The following is a 20,947-nucleotide window of genomic DNA, read 5'->3' as shown; positions in this document are numbered from 1 at the left end:
CGTTTTGGCCACTTGTTCATCAAGGATCTCCCAAGGGTATCAACTGACATTTTCTGTCCTGATATCCCTACAAGGTAAACTCCCGGGGAAATACATGTCACAAAGTGTCATCTCAGACCACACACAGGACACAGCCTCCAGGGTAACTGGGAGCCCACGGCACTTTGCATCATGCTGTGAATGTCACCAAGTTTCTGAACTTGGTGGTCATGGAGAAGACCCAAAAAAGGAAGGCAGGCAGGTTATCCCAAAACAAGCTCTGTATATTTTAAAGGAATTAATTTCTTTAGCAATTTTTTCTAAAATGTGTAGAAATGAATACTGTGCAAGTTGACTAATCAGAATAGTCCTGCAAATGAAAATTTCAAAGGAGAGGCTCCAGCTCCGGGTGTCCAAGTTTCCATTGGTTGATTTGCTTATTCATTCATTCAGCATTGGCTGCCCCTAAAGGAAGGGCTGAGGGAGGCTGATGCAGCAAGTAGAGTGGACATGTAGACAAGCCATATATGATGGTAAAGAACTCACAGTCTGGTATTTCCCAAACTCTGAGCACCATCGTTGCATTTTTTGCCGTATCTGAGTACCACATGTACTATCATTTACTTAAGATTTTTCTTTAGAGCAACTGATATTTTTTCCTTCAGTAAATTTGTTTCTAAGGGAGTCTATGCATCTATTATGGACTCTTTGTGTCCCTCCAAAATTCTTATGTTAAAAACCTAACCCCCATGTGATGGTATTAGGAGGCGGGACCTTTGGGAGTTAATTAGGTCATGAGGGTGGAGCCCTCATGGATGGGATTAGTGCCCTCATAAAAGGGACCCCAGAGAGCTCTCTTTCTCACCAAGTGAGGATATACTGAGAAGGTGGCCGTTGGCAACCTGGAAGAGGGCTCTCACCAGAACACTGATCTCACACTTCCAGCTTCCAGAACTGTGAGTAATAAATTTCTGTTGTTGGTAAGCCACCCAGTTTATGGTGTTTTGTTATAGCAGCCTGAACTAAGAGAGTACCACTGTGAAATATAGATTGAATGTGATAGTCATAATTTTTCTAATATACATTAAAATAAATATAAACTATTAAAATGGCAGCGTGGCATGTGGGATCTTAGCTCCCCAACAAGGGACTGAACCTGCACCCCTTGCAGTGGAACCGCAGAGTCTTAGCCACTAGACCGCCAGGGAAGTCCCTAAAATGTTTTAAATACCTGCTCACATATCACCTAAAGACATCTTGATTATCACCCACGGAGTGAGCAGCAGTCAGGGAAACATTGACTTTGTAGAGGAGATTGGACATACGCAATAGGCATTAATAATCATAACCTAAAACAGGGCCCAATTCATGGGTGTGAGACCAGGGCAGTCACACAGGCCCCATGGTCAGAAAGGCCCTGCATTTGCGGTTTAATGCTCTGTGGGCATTGTCGAAGTTTTGTTGGTTTTTTAAAAAATAAATTTATTTTATTTATTTATTTTTGGCCGCGTTGGTTCTTCCTTGCGGTGTGCGGGCTTCTCATTGTGGTGGCTTCTCTTGTTGCAGAGCACGGGCTCTAGGTGCATGGGCTTCAGTAGTTGTGGCTCGCAGGCTCAGTAGTTGTGGCTCGCAGGCTCAGTAGTTTTGGCCCATGGGCTCTAAAGCGTAGGCTCAGTAGCTGTGGCACGCGGGTTTAGTTGCTCTGCGGCATGTGGGATCTTCCCGGAACAGGGCTTGAATCCATGTCCCCTGCATTGGCAGGTGGATTCTTAACCACTGCACCACCAGGGAAGCCCTGTCTTGAAGTTTTTAATTACTTTTTAAATTGAGATATAATTGACATATAACATTATATTAGTTTCAGGTGATTCATGTTAGTTTCATAATGATTCTATATTTGTATATATTGCAGAAAGATCACCACAATAAGTCTAGTTAACATCAGTCACCATTCATAGTTACAAAGTTTTTTTCTTGTGATGAGAATCTTAAGATCTACTCACTTAGCAACTTTCAAATATGCAATACAGTATTATTAACTATGGTCACTATGCTGTATATTACATCCCCATGATGTATTTATTTTATAACTGGAAGTTTATAACTTTTGACCACCTTTACCCATTCCTCCCATCCACATCCCCAATCCACCCCCTCACCGCCCTACCTCTGGCAACTTCCAGTCTGTTCTCTGTATCTATGAGCTCAGTTTTGTTGGGTTTTTGTTTTTTGGTTTAGATTCCACATGTAAGTAAGATCATATAGTGTTTGTCTTTCTCTATCAGACTCATTTCACTTGGCCAAATGCCCTCAAGGTCCATCCATGTTGTTGTAAATGGCAAGATTTCATTCTTTTTTATGGCTGAATAATATTCCATTGTGTATATATCTATGGATGGATAGATGGATAGATAGATAAATAGATAGATAGATACCATATTTTCTTTATTCATCTGTTGATGGACACTTAGGTTGTTTTCATATCTTGGCTATTGTGAATAATGCTGCAATGAACATGAGGGTGCATGAAGCTTTTAATAATTTTATCTTTGAGTTTGTATTTTCTTTTATTTTTTTAATTTTTAATTTTTAAAAATGGGATCTTAGTTCCCTGACCAGGGATCGGGTCTGAGCCCCCTGCTTTTGAAGCTCACAGAGTCTTAACCACTGGACAGCCAGGGAAATCCCTTTGAGTTTGTATTTTGTAAGTGAAGTCCGATGGGACAGTGAAGCATGTCCTGGTGGCTTGGAGCCTTGGCTCACACACCATGCTGTCTTCCTTCACTTCCCTGGGATGTGGTCTTGGCTGCCCACTCCCCTGACCCACAGTGTCCCAAGGTCTCCCAGCTCTGCTCCTTGCTGCTGTCCAGAAACCACTGCCCCTCTTAGCCCTGGCTGGAGGGGCCTGGGCACACGAGCCCTGCTGTGTCTTGGGACAGGGTATGGTGGCAGCCATCTCTGCCCTGGGCTGGTACTCAGCAGGGGCAGACCTCTTGTCTCCCCTGATCCAGGTACCTAGTGCATTCTCCTTGGGGATTGCCCGTCTGCCATGGGTTGGGGCACAGGTCCACGGGAAGGGAGATGCCTGGCTCTTCATGCTGATCCAGCAGCTGTGGTGGGAGGGGAATCAGTCAACCAGTGATGGGTGAGCACCCAGTTGCGGACAGCAGGGGTGGCTGGATGCCTGTGAGAGTCTGCCATCAGTATCGCCATGCCTGAGGGACCACCAAAGCTAAATAGAAAACAAAAACACCATGATAGGTCAAGAGAGAGCTTTCGGAAGAAAGGAAAAAGCTTTATATTTTAGTACCTTTAATGGTACCTTTTCTTTTTTTTTGAACAGAGGCCCCTGTATTTTCCTTTCGTACTGAGCTCACAAATGATGTAGCTGCTCCTGACCCAAAGCAACACCTGGGAAGTCTCACTGGGGCCGTGCAGGTAGTTTCCAGGGGGCACTGGAAGATGTTTCCTGGTGGCCGGAGGCTCCAGGGAAGCGCCGCGGTAGATGGAGCCCCTGCTTTGGGAGTCAGATGGGATTTAGACCTGCAGGGCTGAGGCAAGGCACACTTCGAGAAAAAGAACAGAGGTGGGAACCCAGGGTCTGCACAGGGGACTACAAAGGTGAGGTCCCAGGGGACTACACAGGTCAGGGAACAGGAACTGGGAAATGACTCAGAAAGTGGGTTGACTCAGGTCAACTGATCCAGGAAACTGGTTGTAGTCTGGGACCGCAGACAGGAAGACCCTGATAGCTGTTGATCAGGGAAGCAACAGGTGTGAGACTATGATGGTGGTGATGGCAAAAGGCCTAGGAAAGGAAATCCAAGTCTGGGAAAGGGGTGAGATTGGGCCCCTTGAGGTGATTATACAAGTAGCAAGTCACCGTTTTCTTTGTAAACCTTGAGAGGTCAGGAACTGAATTGCAGCAAGAGGTAACTCTGTGAGGAGAGAATGAGACTAAAGGCAGGGTGGGGCATGGGGAGAGTCCAGAGAGGAAAGAGGCTAGATGTGTGTTATCCAGGCCAAGAAGAAAAGATCTATCGCAAGTGTCTCCGAACTTTTTGGATCACACACCCATAAGGTATTTTTGAGCACACACCCTAAGATATATATCTTATTTATGCATAAATTATGAACGTGCACAATTCTATTATGGTTGTTATGAAACAAAAGCAAAACCAACTTTTAAAAGGATAACTAGGGAATTCCCTGGCGGTCCAGTGGTTAGCATTCCGGGCTTTCACTGCCGGGGATCCAGGTTTGATCCCCGGTCGGGGAACTAAGATCCTGAAAGCCGTGAGGTGCGGCCAAAAATTAAAAAAATAAAATAAAATAAAAGGATAACTAAAAATGAGGATAAAAAGACGTTCTGATGTCCTCTTTCACCCCGCAGTGGGCTGCCATCTTGTCCCTGCTGGAGCTCTGGAGCCTGGTATTTTGCCTGGAGGCCTCTTGCCCGGTTCTATGTCCCCAGTGGCAGTTCACGACTGTCCTCCCAGATCTTGTCAAGTAAAAGGGGGCTGGGCTTCTGGGCCGTTTGCATTGTACATGTGTGTGGAGTGAGTTGTGTGCAGAGTTGTACAGAAGAGTCGGCGGTCGGGGCAGCAGATGCTGACTTAGTCGAGTGTCTGGGAAATTCCTGGGCGGAGAAGCCTCGGGGGATCCTCATAGCACCCCCTGGGCAGAAACTGTTGCCTCTAGGTTATTAGGAGGATGCTGGCCCGAAGTCACACAGCTTGGCCAGGATTCAGACCCAGGTTTGGCTGACTCCAGAGCCCGTGTCTGCCCCACTGGGCTGTACCACCTCCTCTGGTCAACTTTGGGTCGGGTCTGTGTTTCTGGGAAGGAGCAAATTGTTGGGTTTTGCTCCGTTGTCCGAGCAGGACTGGTCGTTGGAAGGGGAAGGCCACTGCAGAAGGCCCTGCCAGCACCCTGCCCACACTTGCCAAGGGCGTCCACCTGCAGGCTGCGACCCCCATCCCAGGGTTTTGTCCTGGGGTGCACTGGAAGTTGAGGGGCATTGGAGGAAATCTCCCCCCTCCGTCCCCTCTCAGGTGGGGCAACTCTGAGGGGTGGTCCCCACTCTCTCCCAGAGGAGCCCCAGCGGAGCCTCAGATGCTCTTAGAGGCGACCTACTTAGTAAGGCACCCTGCTTGGGCTCCCTCCCCTTCCCTTCCATCCCTTCCCTGTTTCAATCCCTGTTCCTGGTATCATTTCTTTTCTTTCCTTTCTTTCTTTCTTTTTTTTTTTTGGACCGAGCCACACGGCATGTGGGATCTTAATTCCCCAACCAGTTATCGAACCTGTGTCCCCTGCAGTGGCAGCACGGAGTCTTAATCACTGACTGGACCGTCAGGAAAGTCCCCTGGTATCGATTCTTGAACAAACTGCTTGCACAAGAGTCCTTGTCTGGAGTCTGCTTCTGAGGAAGCCAATCTCAGCAGGCCCATCGGGAAGGAGCCTTGTCTCAGGGGATATAACTTGCCTGTCCCATTCCCTCTGCCTAGGCCTTGGCAGACATTGCCAATCAATCATGGCCTTCCTCTCTATAAGCCCAGAGCTCTCCACGGGGCATCTCAGGACACTATTAACTATCGGTTGGAATTGACGAGTGAGTTGGAATCTGCTTGCCAGAGACAGAGCCTAAGTGGGGATCACCACAGGGAAATATACCCCTTTGCTTCCAGCCCTTAGTGCAAAGAAAACCCACCACCAGGTTAGCAGAAGGGGAGGGGGTGAGGCGGAGAGAGGGGGCTTCTCCCCTACCACACAGCACCCCTCCCCATACAGCTTTGGTGACAAGTCCCAGCAACCATAGGAACGGAGAATACAGTTAGAGGTAAAGTTAGTGCCATTTATCAAGCGCCTGCACCCTTTTTTTTTTTTCTCCAGAGGGCCAGAACAGAACCACAATCTTTACAGAAAATGACTTTTCACAGAGATGACATCCAAGGAAATACATTTTACAGAGAGCACATTGGGGGGCTTTTAGCAACAGACTACATCTTGATGCAGCGCTATTTCCTCACATGAAACAAAAAGCCTGACCGAGACTGAGATCACGGCCCACAAACTGAGGGCAGCTTGGCAGAGCGGCTCCCAGGCTGCCCTGGCCCACATTCTGTCCTGCTTCCTCTTGGTGTTTATGGCTCAGCTTCACTTAAATTGTATAAAATCAGATTCTAATGTCACATAACCTTGATCCATACATTATCATTTCCCTTTACATTTCGGAGCCTAGTAAATATTTCTGTAATATTTAGACTAGTATGAAATGAAAAACTAACATTATACAAACCACAAAGTCTGTTCACTTCTTGAGATCAATGAATTAGGTCTAATTTGCTCCTTTTAGTAATAAAGGTGACTTAATAAAAAGCTTTAACTGAAATTAAAAAGTACAAAGTTTAACACAATCACAGCTTTACTTACATCAATATGAACATGCACGCACCACTTCCAATTGTTCTTTTTAATACTTCAGGATCAGTGATGTCAGCAACCTACATAAATAGCAGCACAATGGATAGAATGTAAACGAGACTGCCTGGAATTCTATCACTGGCTCAGCTTCTAAGGGTTACGATGAAACCATGTACAGTGTATAAAGCTCGTCAACCTGGATGTGGTCTTAGGCCATTACCACTGCTACAGTCCAATTTGGATTTTAATATAACCAACTTACAAATCTGAATAAAAGCACTGCTTAAGGGTTTCAGATGCATTTTGGTATTTAATATGTTTCACAGCATCTTTACAAATGATAAATTATAACTATGACAAGGAGAACCTGTGAATAAAGCTTCTTACATGGACATAGCGCAGCGACTGCAAGTGCTGTCAGAGACAATTCCATGAATCAAAAGTCATGACTGCATCTGGATTTTAATCTTTAAAACAAGCAAAACTAAGTAGCACACACATGAGTATTTTAATATAACCTTAATGGTCTAACAAACCTTCCAAATGGAAGGAAATATGAAATAAAGTCAACCTATCAAATGTAACTTACAGTGATGGGCTTCAGGACTGCAGATTTTCCAGGCCATCTGCCAACTACCTGCAGAACCACCTGCTGCCGAACGCGCTGACTGCGGACGAACCACCTGCTGCCGAAGCGCCTGACCCCAGGCGGCTGCCCCACAGGTGCGCACGCGGAGCTTTGGGAACCTACGGCTTTACTGGCGCCTTCGTCATGCGCTTAACACTGGCATTTCACAGGCTCGCTCCTTGTAGTGAATTTGAGCGTAATCAACTTCCATAGAGAAACATGTAGCTAAACCAAATTAAGAATATTAAATCTTCCACACATGGTCTCAAATAGGAGGATTTTGTTTAGTATAATGAAAAGTTAATTTTTAAAAATATCTGTCATCTTTTTGAAACACAGGCACCAACAGGGAGCAGACGTTCCAGCAAAGGGTGAGATTGTCCAGGAAAAAAAAAGAGCTGATCAGAGCGCTTTGTCCTTTGCCGATTAGAATACTTCCTTCTTTCATCGCCTAGGCAACATCTTCCAGATAATCCGCAACATCACTGAGCTGGGACACAGTGAGGTCCTGTGTCAGGTCATCAAGTTTATCACTGGTATTGACGTCATCTATTTCCACAGAGAGGTCTTCCTCGATCTCTTCACCAATACTTAGCTCACTTTTTTCTGAGCGATGGCTGGTACTATTAAAATCATCAACATAGTCATCTTCTCCAGTCCCCAAACCAAGTGATCCAATTTTATCATTGACCAATTTAAGATCTTTCAAAATTGTGTTTCCCCTTTTACTTTCAGAGTCTTTCAATGAGGGAGCTCCAGTAAGGGAGCTGAGTCCACTTTTTAAGGGGGGGGGGGGCGTCCGAGAGCGATGCAAGGCTTCCTACTTGCTTACTAGGTTCACTTCTCCAACCATAGGTTTTTTCTGGTTTAGGAATGGGATCATCAAAGAAAGAATCTCCTTCCATATCATCTTCATCTGGACAAGGACCAGCTTTGTCTTTGACATCTAGACTTTTGTTGCTTAACAAGGATCCAATTTTTGTTTCATGGGCCAACAAGTGAAGACTACTTTTGCTCTTTGGTTCTGATGATGAGATACTGGTATCACTCTGACTAGCATCATTGCTGGCCTTCTTACTGGGGAGACTGTGTGCACTTGTTTTTCCTTCTGGGGACTTTGGTGGAGGACGTACATCAGACAGATCTAGTGCACCTTCCCCACTGGTTGGCCCTTTTTCTTTCTGTTGACAGCGTCTGATCACTTCTAATAATAAGGGTCCACCCACCGTACCTTCTGCTTCAATAATTCCTAAATCTCGGGCTAAATTCTCTCGACCTTCGAGACCTTGAAATGTGCTAGTTTCAGGTTGAAAAACAGCCAAGGTAAAGTCAAGATTGAAAAACTGAAGAAATTCGGCAACGAGACTAGCCACCAGCCGGCCATCTTTCGTATTTAAAAACTTTTTCAGGCTCTCATTGACTAAAGGAGTTTTGTTCTCTACTTTTTCTTGCTCCTCTAGCGCTAAAAACACAGCTGCTCGGAGTTCAGCCTTGATGCGGCTCAGGACCCCGGTGTTCTCCAGCGTCTGCACCAGCAGGTCCCGCAGCTCCGTGTCCTCCTCCGCCACCACCGCGGCCGCCGTCGCCGCCATCTTGCTTCTCCAAGACAACCGCCCAAGCCTCGCCGACCGCCGACGGTTGCCGCAGCCCGCACGGCGCGCGGCAACGCGGCTCAGCCCACGCTCCCGGCGCCCCTGCACCCTTTATAACATCATTGCTAAACCTCACCTGCGACCCAGGCCTCGCTAGGCATCAGGTGCAAGTGGAGGGCCTGTTGCTGGCAAGGCCTGTATTCTTCCCACCCTGTGCTGCCCTGCACACAGCACAGGGCCTCCCAATTCAGCCCGCAATTTAGCAGCTCGTTATTATTTGCCATCACGCACGTGGCGAACGTACATCCCAGTTTGTCCAAGGTGGTCTGGCTCTCACAGCCCTTTAGTCTTTTCATTCCAGCGTTCAAGCCAGGAAGGTAGAGCCAGCCTTTGCCAGATTGCTATATAATACAGATTATCGACATATTATAATATGTATGTAAATACAATTGCAAATCCGAAATCATTTGTCAGACTACATGTCCTGGTTATTTTAATTTGGAGACCCTGATTGTTGTTGTGTCTGGGCCAAACCTCCAGCGGGACTGGGGTGCCAGAGAAGGGCAGTGTCAAGGGGGTGTCATTTCTGAGCCACGGGCCTCAGTTAGGTCTTTATGAGTTGGGCTTCCTTCTTTGGAAGGTGGCAACATCTAGGCCTTGGGAACAGAGCCCTGCTTCCTTTCTGGAATGTGTTATTGAAACACCCAGCACATTTGCATGCTCTTTCTCTGCATCTTCAACATTTCTGGGAATTGCTACAACTTTTTTTTTTCTTTTAAAAATATTTCTTAAACTAAGCTGTCAGGCTTCTGCATTTCCATACAATTTGAATTTATTTGCATTCAGCACAGGTTGTAAGAAACCCTGTTTCTCTTGTAGTTTCCTGTGCTTGGGATATGCACTTGGGCGGGCGAGACTCCTGGGAGAAGCTGCTGGCATTAGCCAGAAGCCAGAAGTTTACCCTGGAAGCTTTTGCTCAGTGTCCCCTCCTGCCCCCCGGGCTGATCCGTCCCAACAACCCAGCTCTGGGTAGACCCAGCTTTTGCCTTTTTAAGGACAAGAAATCTTTCCCTGCATGCTCCATTTAAGACACATTACTTCAACACCACCTGGAAGGGTGACAGAAGGCTCAAGCTGGGTGTCCCCGAGGGCTGAGGGACAGGAAGGCCCTAGGCTCCCAGAAAACCAAGTTCCTTCTCGTCTGGGCTGCACCAGTTCCTCTAGGTAATGTCCCCCCAGCCCCCTCCCATCTGGTCTTCCATCTGACTCCTAGTCCGAGATGACGGTGTTTAAAGTCCTGGCTTTACCTTTAGGGAAGTCTTGGTTTTACCTCTTCTATAAAGTGAGAACTCCACCCTCTTCCTCCTAGAGTAGATGTGGGATTAAATGAAATGTGAGAGAGAGCCTGGGAGAGCTCTCACCGTGAGGCCTGCCTTGAGACGAGCAGGTACCCCAGAAGGGGTACGTGTTTACTGCCTCAGGGTCCATATCTGCAAATGGCACGTGTTCACTGCCTCGATGTCCATATCTGTAAATGGTGATGGTTACATTTCACTCACAAGGGATTCTTGTGACATGGAAATAAAATATCCCATGTAGAAACTCCCACCCAATAAGTGGTGGTAATTAGTTCCCCATTGCTGACAATCGCTCATGAAGCCTGTGTTGTCCCGCCTAACCACAGAACTATGTGAACGATGAGATTTCTGAGCCAACCATTCTTAGGAAAACCAATGGATACTGAGCACGAACCCAGTGCCAAGCACTGGGGATCAGACATGGAGGTGAGAGATGAGACACCGTGGCGTCTTTAAGGAGCTTGCACACAGACCAGAGGAGGAAGACAGACTGGTCCCCGCCATCGACAAATGTTAGGAGAAGGTGCATAAAGCAGAGCGGAGGTACAGGTGAGGGAGCATGTCTGATCTGCTGGGAGCTGGGGGAGCTTCCCAAGGGAGACCCTGGCACTGGAGTGATGGGACTGAGCTTGTCAGGCAGAGGAGGGGGAGTAGGGATTCCAGGCGTGGGGAAGAGAGTGACAAGGATACCTGAGCAGGAAGTCATCTGGAGAGGTGTGGGGAAGCTGGGTGGCTTGGAACATAAGACAAGAGGTGAGGCTGGAAAGGGGCCAGGGTTTGGCTTTTGTTCCAGCATCACTGATAGAACATCAAAGTCCCTGCCATTCCCTGTTCTCTCTCTGTCTAGTGTCTGGGAGTTGCCTCTCTGAGAAGAAAGAATAAGGCAGGACTTGAAGGGGACAGGGAGACAGGGGTGGGGGTAGGTTTGACACTTGATACAGGGTGATCAGAGAAGTCCTCTTTGATAAGATGACATCAAAAGTAAAGGAGCATGTGGGACTTCCCTGCTGGTCCAGTGGTTAAGACTCCGTGCTGCCAATGCAGGGGGCCTGGGTTCAATCCTTGGTCAGGGAACTAGATCCTGCATGCCGCAACTAAGAGCCCGCATGCCACAACTAAAGATCCCACATGCCGCAAAGATGATCCCACACGTGTCAACGAAGACCTGCATGCCTCAACTAAGATCCGGCACAGCCAAATAAATGAATTAATTAAAAAAAAAAAGTAAAAGAGCATGTGACTATCCAGGGGAAATTGTCCCAGGAAGAAGGAGCAGGAAAGTGCAAAAATCCTAAGGTAAGAATGTGCTCAGTGCATCCAACAGGGGCCAGTGAAGCTGAAGCAGAGTGATGTGGGGAGGAAGTAGGAGATCAGGTGAGTGGGGTGGCAGAAACCAGATAATATAAGGTGTGTGGGCCATTGTAAGGACTTGGGCTTTTGCTCTGTATGAGATGAGAAGTCACAAGACGGTTTTGAGCAAAGGAGCAATTTGATCTGACTTGAGTTTTAAAAGGTTTACTCCAGTTGCTTAAGTGGATGTAAGGATGAGGGCAGAGGCAGGGAGACCGTTTAGGAGGTTACAGCAATAATTCCGGTGAGAGATGATGGTGGCTTGGACCATGTTAGAAGCAGTGCAAAGAAGCACTGGGTTCTGATATATTATATTTTGAAGGTCAGCCAACATGATTTACTAATTATTGCATGTAGGGCATGAGAGGAAGAAAGGAATCAAGGATGACTTCCAAGTTTTTTTGTTTTTTGCCTGAGCAACTGGAATTGTCATTTTCTGGGATGAATAAGATAGGGAGGAACACTTTGGAGGGATAGGAGATGGTAAGTTTGGGATGTCCTTAGACATCCAAGTAGAGAGGTCGAGTTGTAAGTTGCAGATAGAAGTTTGGAGTTTGGGGGAAAGATCTGGGCTGGAGATCTAACTCTGGGAGTCATTCAGTCCTTGAGACTGGATGAGGTCAGTGAGGAGTGGTAGAGGGAAGGTCCAAGGCCTGAATCCTGGTGCCTCCCAACGTTTAGGGTCAGAGAGATGTGAACAAGCAGGCAATGAGGTCGAAGGAGATCCAAGGGGAGTGCATGTCCACACCAGGAATGTGTCAGGAAGGTGGAGTGAGCTGCTCCATCAAAGGGTCAAACAAGATGAGGTCAAAGAATCACCCATTAGATTTGGCAACAAAAGGTCCTCAGAGGTTTTGACACAAACTGTTTCAGTGGAGTGAGGTGACAGAGCCAGTGAGGGTGGAACCAGCAAGAAGGGGAGAAGAGGAATTTGTGATAGGAATTGGACAACTCATAAGGAATTCTGTCTAAGGGGAGCAGAGAGGGGAAACAATGTCTGAAGTGGGATGAGAGATAAAGGGGGAGACATCTGTTGTCACTTTGTTTCTCCATCTTGTCATTGATTAGGCCAACTGTGCTGAGGTTCTGCCAGGCAAATACAGCGGAGGATGTGGGTGTGGGCAAGAAGTTCTGTAACGATGAGCTGTGGACTCTAGGTTGGGTCAGGAAGGGAATGAGGCAATGAAGGGGCTAATTATCAGTGAAAACATGGTTGAGTCATAGATTGTAAGTCCCGACTGGAAGAAGAATTATTGCAGTCTGAGTAAGAGAAGGAGTGAGCTGGAGAGACAGAGCAGAGTGGCTGGAGAGTGGCCACTAGAAACAGAAATAACAGAGAGCTGTAGTCGGTGGTGGTGACGGGTCCCAGGGTATGACCATGGGAGGAAGTGGTCGGGGTGGAGGTGTCAAGGTCATGAGTGGAGAGTAGGTCATGAACTGCAAGGCTGGGTGCTATAGACTGAATGCTTGTGTCCCCCTCAAATTCTTATGTTGAAACCTAATCCCCAATGTGATGGTATTAGGAGGTGGAGCCTTTGGGAGGTGATTAGGTCATGAGGGTGGAGTCCTCATGAATGAGATTAGCATCCATATAAAAGAGACCCCAGAGCATTCCCTTGCCCCTTCCACCAGGTGAGGACACAGCAAAAAGATTGTCATTTAGGAACCAGGAAGTCGGTTCTTACCAGACACCCAGTCTATGGATGCCTTGGTGATCTTGGACTTCCCAGTCTCCAGAACTGTGAGAAATAAATTTCTGTTGTTTATAAGCCACCCTGTCTGTGATCCTCTGTTATAGTAGCCCAAATGGACTAAGACACTGAGACACGGGGAGGATCTTCTATGTGGATATTGAAATCCCCATGAGATAAAACAGAAGTAGTGCTGGAGAGAGTGAGTGTGAACCCCAAGTCCTCAAGGAGCCTGGGGTCAGCGGATGCTGGCAACAAGCAAGGGGTCAACTGTATAGTTTGATGAGATTCAAAAGGAGATTCAACCGGGTGGTTTTTTAGGAAGGAAGGAAGGAGGGAGAAGGGTTTGGCAGCAGCACCGAGGAGCAAAGATGATACCGACCCTCCCTCCCCTAGGACCTGAGGTCTGAGAGCCGGAAGGCCAGCAGCCCTACTATTGGCTGCAGGAAAGTAACAGCTTCATAAGAGCACTTTCTGAGCCCCTGAAAGGCTCTACATATCATTTTCACGTCACCTAAAGTGCTTGAAAGACAGTACTTTCTGAACCCACATGTGATGCTGACACTGGAAATTTTAGCCCAAACCACGATTACGCATTCACATAACACTAGGACAGTTTTTCTCCTCCATTTATGCAGTAGATATATATATCTGTCATCTTCAGAGCTTTTTAAAGGTATTTTTAAATGACCTTTAAAATCCCTGTTTACGAAAACATGCAACTCTTTTCGTTGTGAGGTCTTATCTCCAGGGAGACTTACTAAATTTGTGTTTAAAGTTTTTTGCCTATGTTTTTCACCGGTGTCATCAGATGACCTTTATAAACATACAAACAAGCACTGGTTGAGGTCATTTCAGACTAAAGCATCTTCCCCAGACAGTTGTCATAACTTCAGAGGAAGGAAGGAAGGAAGGGAGGGAGGGAGGGAGGGAGGGAAGAGGGAATGAAGGAAGGGGTGGGGAGGAAGGAAGCAAGCAAGCATGCAAGCAAGGACTCCCATGTAAGACTACTTGGCGTTAGCCTTTTCTGGGGGATCATTTTCAGAGAAAAACAGTGCCAAGAAATATTTGTGGAATGAATTAACTGATTGCTATTGCCTCCTAATCCTAGCAAGGATTCCTTCTTGGCCTTTAGAACCGTGGGCCTGTGGTCCTAAGAAAAACATCTTCCCCTCCTACGCCCACCCCGTGCTCTAGGTTTGCTCAGCTACTGAGCTCTAACTTGCTTCTTTTCTCCTCCAACATGTGTGTTCGGAAGCTCTTTGGCTTTTATTAAATGCAACTCTACTGCTAATACATTACAGAACATAATCTTGTGTCAGCCACACCCTGGCACTGGACCCGGCTGGGTAGGGGGCCAGATTTGGAACAAAGTTCTCCCCGCCAGTGATCAAGTTTGGTTAAGAGGTGGGATATTCACTGCCAGATGCAAAAACTGCAGAATGTTTTTCCATCTGCATTGAGGACTCTGTTGATGGAGTTTAGAGGTACTCTGAACTGGGAGTGTTGGGAGGCAGGAGCTATAACAGAAAGATGTAAATTAAACAGAGGTGAGGGCAGTAGGGGGAGCTGGGTCTGGCCTGGAGGAGGAGAAAATAAACTATGTTGCTACAAGCCTCTCCAATCTTTTACACCCCTAATCCCATCTCTCTCCAGGAAACCTGTCGATGAAAATTAAATTAACTATCACGTTAAGAAGAAAAAAAGGGAATTTCATTTGAGCCAAATTGAGGATTATCACCCAGGAAGCAGATTCTCAGAAAGGCCTGAGAGATGTTCCGCCTGTTAGAATTCGAAGCCACAGTCATATACATTTTTGAGACAAAGGATCATACATCAAAATGACATATTGATATTTTACATAAAGTTCATCAAGGATACCTAGTCCAAGTAAGCACTTAACAAAGTGAGCAGCAAATCACCTTGCTGCTCATGACCCTCTACAGAGCTGGGAAAGAACACTATTCTTTTGGGGACTTCCCTGGTGGCGCAGTGGATAGGACTCCACACTCCTAATGCAGGGGGCCTGGGTTCGATCCCTGGTCAGGGAACTAGATCCCACATGCATGCCACAACTAAGGAGCTCACATGCTGCAACTAAGGAGCCCGCCTGCCACAACTAAGACCCGGTGCAACCAGATAAATAAATAAATATTAAAAAAAAAAAAAGAATACTATTCTTTTAAGAAGTTGCATTGCTAACATCACAAGAAAGAAAAAATTGATCTTTACGGTCGAGCAGGCGTTCCCATCTTTGAGGAGCTCTGGTTAATGGGTAATGCAGATGCACACTGCACATTAGGGAGGAAGGAGGCCCAAACACACACACACACAGAGAATTTATGTTTAATTTTTCCTTGGCCTGCCTTAAAATATCAATTTTATTTCATCAAGTCATTGTCTGGACCAGAGTTGGCTTTGAGAGTTCTGAGAGTGGACATTTTGATAACACATGGTGAGCTTCTAGACCAAAGCATATTGAGATCGTTGTCTTCAAGGAAATGCATAGTTCATTTTGCAGTCTCTTGTGGGGTCAGGTAGCTTTGTTTGGTTCTACCAAGCACTATTTCAGCCACAAGGGCACAAGGCCATGGTTTGGGGAAGAGTCCTCACAAACCATCCACTTGGCTCTGGAGTATACGATAGAATCCTCATTTGATGACCCAAGTCCTTATGTGCTCCAGTGAGATGAAAAGGAAAAACTTCCAGAGTGAGGCTCTACAAATACCTTTGAGGATGCTCCAGGTGAAACATCAGTCACTTGTAATGGCATGGAGAGTCACGTGTTCTTCCCATCTCTGCATCCTGGAGCCTGGAAATTCCTGAGACCTTCACAATGCAACTCAAGGCTAAGAAGGAGACAAATATAATTTTAACATAAAAAGGTAGAGCAGAAATGCTAGCAGGAGGTTTATTCTTCTAACACTATAGATGCACTGCCCCAAAGCTGATCATCACAGATTTAATCAAACCCACCATTCCACCTCTTACCTCTCCCTGCCCATTAACCAGCCATGGAAACAAACATGGCTGAGAAGGACCTGCCATCCATACTGGAGGGCAGGCGCTGGGGTAGCACATAAAAAAGACCAAGGGGCTGGAAGAGCGGGGAGAGCAAGAAGGAGAGGCTCCAGGGGCAGGGAGGGTGGTCTTTGCTCATCAAGATGGTGGCCACATCAAGTGTCCTGAGTTTTCCATGCTGGGCCACAGCCATAGAGATCCATTCAGTGGTTTGGAGGAGTCACACCAAACCCCGACTCTGTGGCTTCCCTGGGAGAGACCTGAAGCAGGGGACCCTGGACGCCCCCCGTGTGCTGGAGGCCAGTGAAAAGATGGCTTGTCTTGAGCCCTGTGCTGCCCCTCTCTTCCCAGCAAGGGCTTGAGGCGTGGTTACTGTGACCTGTGTTGAGTGCCTCCTACGTACCAGTTACTTTAACACACATAGTTCCCTCAGCTGAGAGAAGCCACGTCCCCTGCCCAAGGTCCCACAGCGAGTGAGTGAGAACAGGGTAGCAACTGAAGGCTGATATGTGCATCACAAATGAGACAGCCTTTTTCTTCTTTCTTTCTCTCTTTTTTTTGGGCTGTCCTGCATAGCTTGTGGGATTTTAGTTAGTTCCCCCACCAGGGATTGAACCTGGGCCCTCGGCAGTGAGAGCTCAGAATCCTAACCACTGGACTACCAAGGAATTCCCTTTTTTTTTTCTTTTTAAAGCACACACTGAGGCCCACCTCCAGTCTGAAACCCTGTCACACCCGCCAAGGTCCTCCAGTTGAGCTGCTTTCCTGCCTAGTTCGGTCCTATCTGGTGTGAACCCATTTCACACCCTTCTCTGATTTGTTCCAGGCTGCCAAACATACCACACCCATCATGTTCATTTCGGTATTTTGTTGAAGGTGAAAAAAAACATGTTGGACGAAAGCTAGGAGAGTAACAAAAAGGAGGAACCACATTCTTGATACAATTTCTTCTTTTCAGTCCTATTTTCTCCTTGGCAAAGACCCTCAGCACAGATCAGCGCTCCCATCTTGGGAAAAGGCAAGATTATAGAGACTGTCCACGCCTATGTCTTCTTATTGGTCCCCTAGCATAGACGTTCTCAAACCTTGTTGTGCTGAAGTAGCACTTGCAGAGCTTGCTAAAACACATTGCCGCCCCCCCACCTCCAGAGATTGATGTTTCAGTAGGTCTGGGTGGGGCTGGGGCAGAATCATCATTTCTTTTTTTTTCTTTTTTTAAAAATAAATTTATTTATTTATTTATTGGAGGCGTTGGGTTTTCGTTGAGGTGCACAGGCTTCTCATTGCAGTGGCTTCTCTTGTTGCGGAGCATGGGCTCTAGGTGCGTGGGCTTCAGTAGTTGTGGCACACAGGCTCAGTAGTTGTGGCTCATGGGCTCTAGAGTGCAGGCTCAGTAGTTGTGGGGCATGGGCTTAGTTGCTCTGCGGTATGTGGGATCTTCCCAGACCAGGGCTCGAACCCGAGTCCCCTGCATCGGCAGGCGGATTCTTAACCACTGCGCCACCAGGGAAGTCCCTCTTTTTTTTCTTTTTTCTTTTGGCCGCACTGCACGGCATGCGGGATTTTAATTCCCCGACCAAGGATCGAACCCATGTTCCCTGTAGTGGACGCGTGGAGTCCTAACCACTGGACCACCAGGGAATCCCCAGGATCATCATTTCTGACAAGCTCCCGGCTGTTGTAGATGATACCCCAAAATATGGCACTTTGACATATCGAATGTCTTAAGCTGAAGGAGTTTGAGAAAATGGCAGAAGCAGGAAGGTCATTCTGATCACTGCCTGCTTCTTCCCTGAAACAAGTCATGAAACTCCCGTGTGAAAGGTGCCCTCCCTGTACCAGGAGGAAGGAATACATTCTCATGACCAGAGACGGGGAATTGGGGCGAAGAAATCTGTACAAACAAACATTGTTAAACTAACCCTTATCTTCCTAGCTAATTCTTCACCACTTACTGTCCCTAGTCCCAACCCCTTTGTTTTGTCAACTCTCCAAAAATGGATTATTTCTTTGTCTACAGTTATAAAAGCTTCCTGTTCTGGTCACTTCTTTGGCTCTTCATGCTCTTGTGAAATCTCCATGTACATGTAAAAATTCAATAAAATTAGTAGGCTTTTCTCCTGTTACTCTGTCTTTGTCAGTTTAATTTTCAGACCCAGCCAGGGACCCTAAGAGGGTTGAGGAAAACTTTTTCCTCCCCCGCACGTAGGCTCTTAGTCAGCAAATGCATTGAGTGGCACTGCCTTAAGGATGACACAAGTGGATCTTCTCATGTCCTGGCTGGATTTGTCTGCCAGTGCTGGGAGAATGGAGAACTTTCTAGATTGCCCTGAGGGCTCCTGGGAAATGTGGTTCCTTAAGGTGTTACTCTTACCCAGGAATATCAGACTGTCCCCCACTTTCTCTTCCTCACACCAACTTGGTGGGGAGAGGCTTGGAAAGAGATGGAGCAGGCAGTAAACTAAACTTTGCTGAGTGGTAATTTTGCTGAGACCATACCTGCCAAGAGGTGTATTAGAAAACGTAGTTGTGTTTGATCCAGATCTGAAGACTTGAGGTTGGACATGCATATCAGTTTCCTTATTTGTAAAATACAGAAAATACTACTACCTTGGGGATTGTTATGATTAAAGTCACAAAAAATAACTGTTGCACCAGAGCCAAAATCTGGTTTCTCAGAATTTCAGAACAGTGCACGTATTAGTAACAACAGTATTAGCGGTTCCCATGGAGTGAGTGCTTACTAGGGTCCAGGCAATGTGCTAACTGCTCCATAGACAATTTTCCATTTAAATCTCACAATACCCCAAGGAGCAAGATATTATTATTCTTACCGTACCTCTGAGGAAGCCCAAGCTGAGAGATTATGTAACTTGCCCACAGTCACAGAGCCAGGGCTGGAACCCAGGTCCCACCCACAATGAGGCTGTTACCACCTCACGAATCCCAGGAATCTTCCCATCAGTGCCTCTCAGTAAACTATCAGATTAGCTGCAGCCCAAACAGGGCTGGGAGCGGGGAGACTTGGGACACAGTACTGACTCTGCTATCACAGAGCTGTGTGGGCATGGGCAAGCCACTTCCCATCTGGATCTGTTTCCTTACCTGTAAGGTAGTGTCTAAGGTCCCTTCCAGTGCTAACATGTCTGCACTCTACTACTTTTTTGTTAGGGCTTGGGAACCAAGTTGGGTTCCAGAACTTTCTCACATTGCCCTGGAACCTCCAGGTTTCCAGCAATAAACCAGGTCCCAGGAGACTACTTAGATGCCTGTAATTCTCCCCAGCTTGTAGAGAAGGGGCCTCTATGTTAATTAAAATTTTTAAAATCTAGATTAAAATACAGAATTTTCTAGGAAAATACAAATTACCAAAATTTATACAAGAGGACATAGAAAACCTGAATACGCCAATAAACACAGGAGAAATTAGAACTATTGTCAAAGTCCTTTCCCTTAAAACCAAACCAAACCAAACCACAGGCTCAGATGGTCTTATTGGTGAACTACATCTAATTTTCAAGGACCTGATCGTTTCTAGGATACGTAAATTCTTCCAGAGTGTAGGAAATGAACAAGGCTTTGCACCAAGCTGGCAAGGGTAGCATGTGTGTCAGCTGCGGGCTCTGGGAAGCACGTGCTGATTGGAGTAGGGCATACAGACAGTTTATTGTGGAGTAACACCTGTGAAAGGGAAAGGGCAGAATCCAGACTGGGCAGGGAAAGCTGTCGGACCAGGATGCAGGTCTGACCAAGTCTTTGCCAGCCCAACGAGAAGCTCCAGAGCAAAGACTGCATTAGAGGATCCTATAGAAATGGTCAGGCACTTGTACCTTCTTTATAGTCTTGCTTAGTCATTACCTGGAAGCCTCCTGAGAAAAGCGTGACCTTGGCTCCCCATGTCCCATTAAGGAAGGATAGAAGGAAAGAAAGAAGGATGGAAGGGAGGAAGGAAGGGAGGGAGGAAGGAAACTATAGGCTAATCGCACTAAAAACTTAAAGGCAAAAATTCTAAGCAGACTATTAGCAAATGAAATCCAATGGTATTTTAAAAGGATTATATGTAGGGACTTCCCTGGTAGTTCAGTCAGTAAGACTCTGAGCTCCCAATGCAGCGGGCCCAGGTTTGATCCCTGGTCGGGGAACTAGATCCCACATGCATGCCGCAACTAAAGATCCTGCATGCGGCAAGGAAGACCCAGTGCAGCCAAAATAAATAAATAAATGTTAAAGAAAAAGAAAAAGGATTATATGTAAAGAATCCAAAGATGGTTTTCAGCAGAGAATCTATTAATTTGTTACAGGACTGGATTAAAAGGGAGAGAAGATATTCCCATTACAATAAATGCTTTGATGAATGAATTTGATAACATATCAACAGATGCTTATTTCTAAATAAGAACATAAAATTCTTGGCAAGCTGAGGTGGAAGGAATCTTTCTTACCTTGATGAAGTCTAACTACCAAAAACAGTTAGCAAATATCCTATTCAATGGTGAAAAATCAGACATTCCAGAAAAATCAGGAAGGAGACAAGGCTGACCACAATCACCAGCACTATATAACCGTCTACTGGTGACACTAACCAATTCAATAAGGGAAAACCAATTTTTTTAAAATTGCCATTCATTGTTTTGAAGTTGATTTTGGTGGTGGTTGCACATTCTGTGAATACACTAAAGAAACATTGAATTGTACCCTTTAAATAGGAAAATGGTATGGTATATAAATTATATCTCCAAAAGCTGTTAGAAAAATCATTATCTTCTCTATTACAAGATTTTACTATTTAGAAGATACTTCTCTATTTAGAAAATGAAAGAGAATAAACTTAAAAACTAGTAAAACTGAGAGTTTAGAAAGGTGACCAAGTACAGTCAACATACAAAAATCGTGTTCTAATAAACA

General features: G+C 46.1%; 1 protein-coding gene across 1 annotated transcript; it reads right to left on the bottom strand.

The window, feature by feature from the left end:
- Positions 1–7,470: 7,470 nt before the first annotated feature.
- Positions 7,471–8,651, bottom strand: LOC133105268 (centrosomal protein 43-like). Its single transcript, XM_061211250.1, is given in 2 exon segments — positions 7,471–7,823; positions 7,825–8,651. Coding segments are annotated over 2 exon segments (1,140 nt in total). The 5' UTR covers positions 8,623–8,651; the 3' UTR covers positions 7,471–7,481.
- Positions 8,652–20,947: the final 12,296 nt, after the last annotated feature.

This window comes from Eubalaena glacialis, chromosome 14 (genome assembly GCF_028564815.1).
Source record: "Eubalaena glacialis isolate mEubGla1 chromosome 14, mEubGla1.1.hap2.+ XY, whole genome shotgun sequence".
NCBI classification, from domain to species: domain Eukaryota; kingdom Metazoa; phylum Chordata; class Mammalia; order Artiodactyla; family Balaenidae; genus Eubalaena; species Eubalaena glacialis.
Note: the sequence above shows the minus strand (reverse complement) of the source record. Positions and strands in the feature narration are given on the sequence as shown.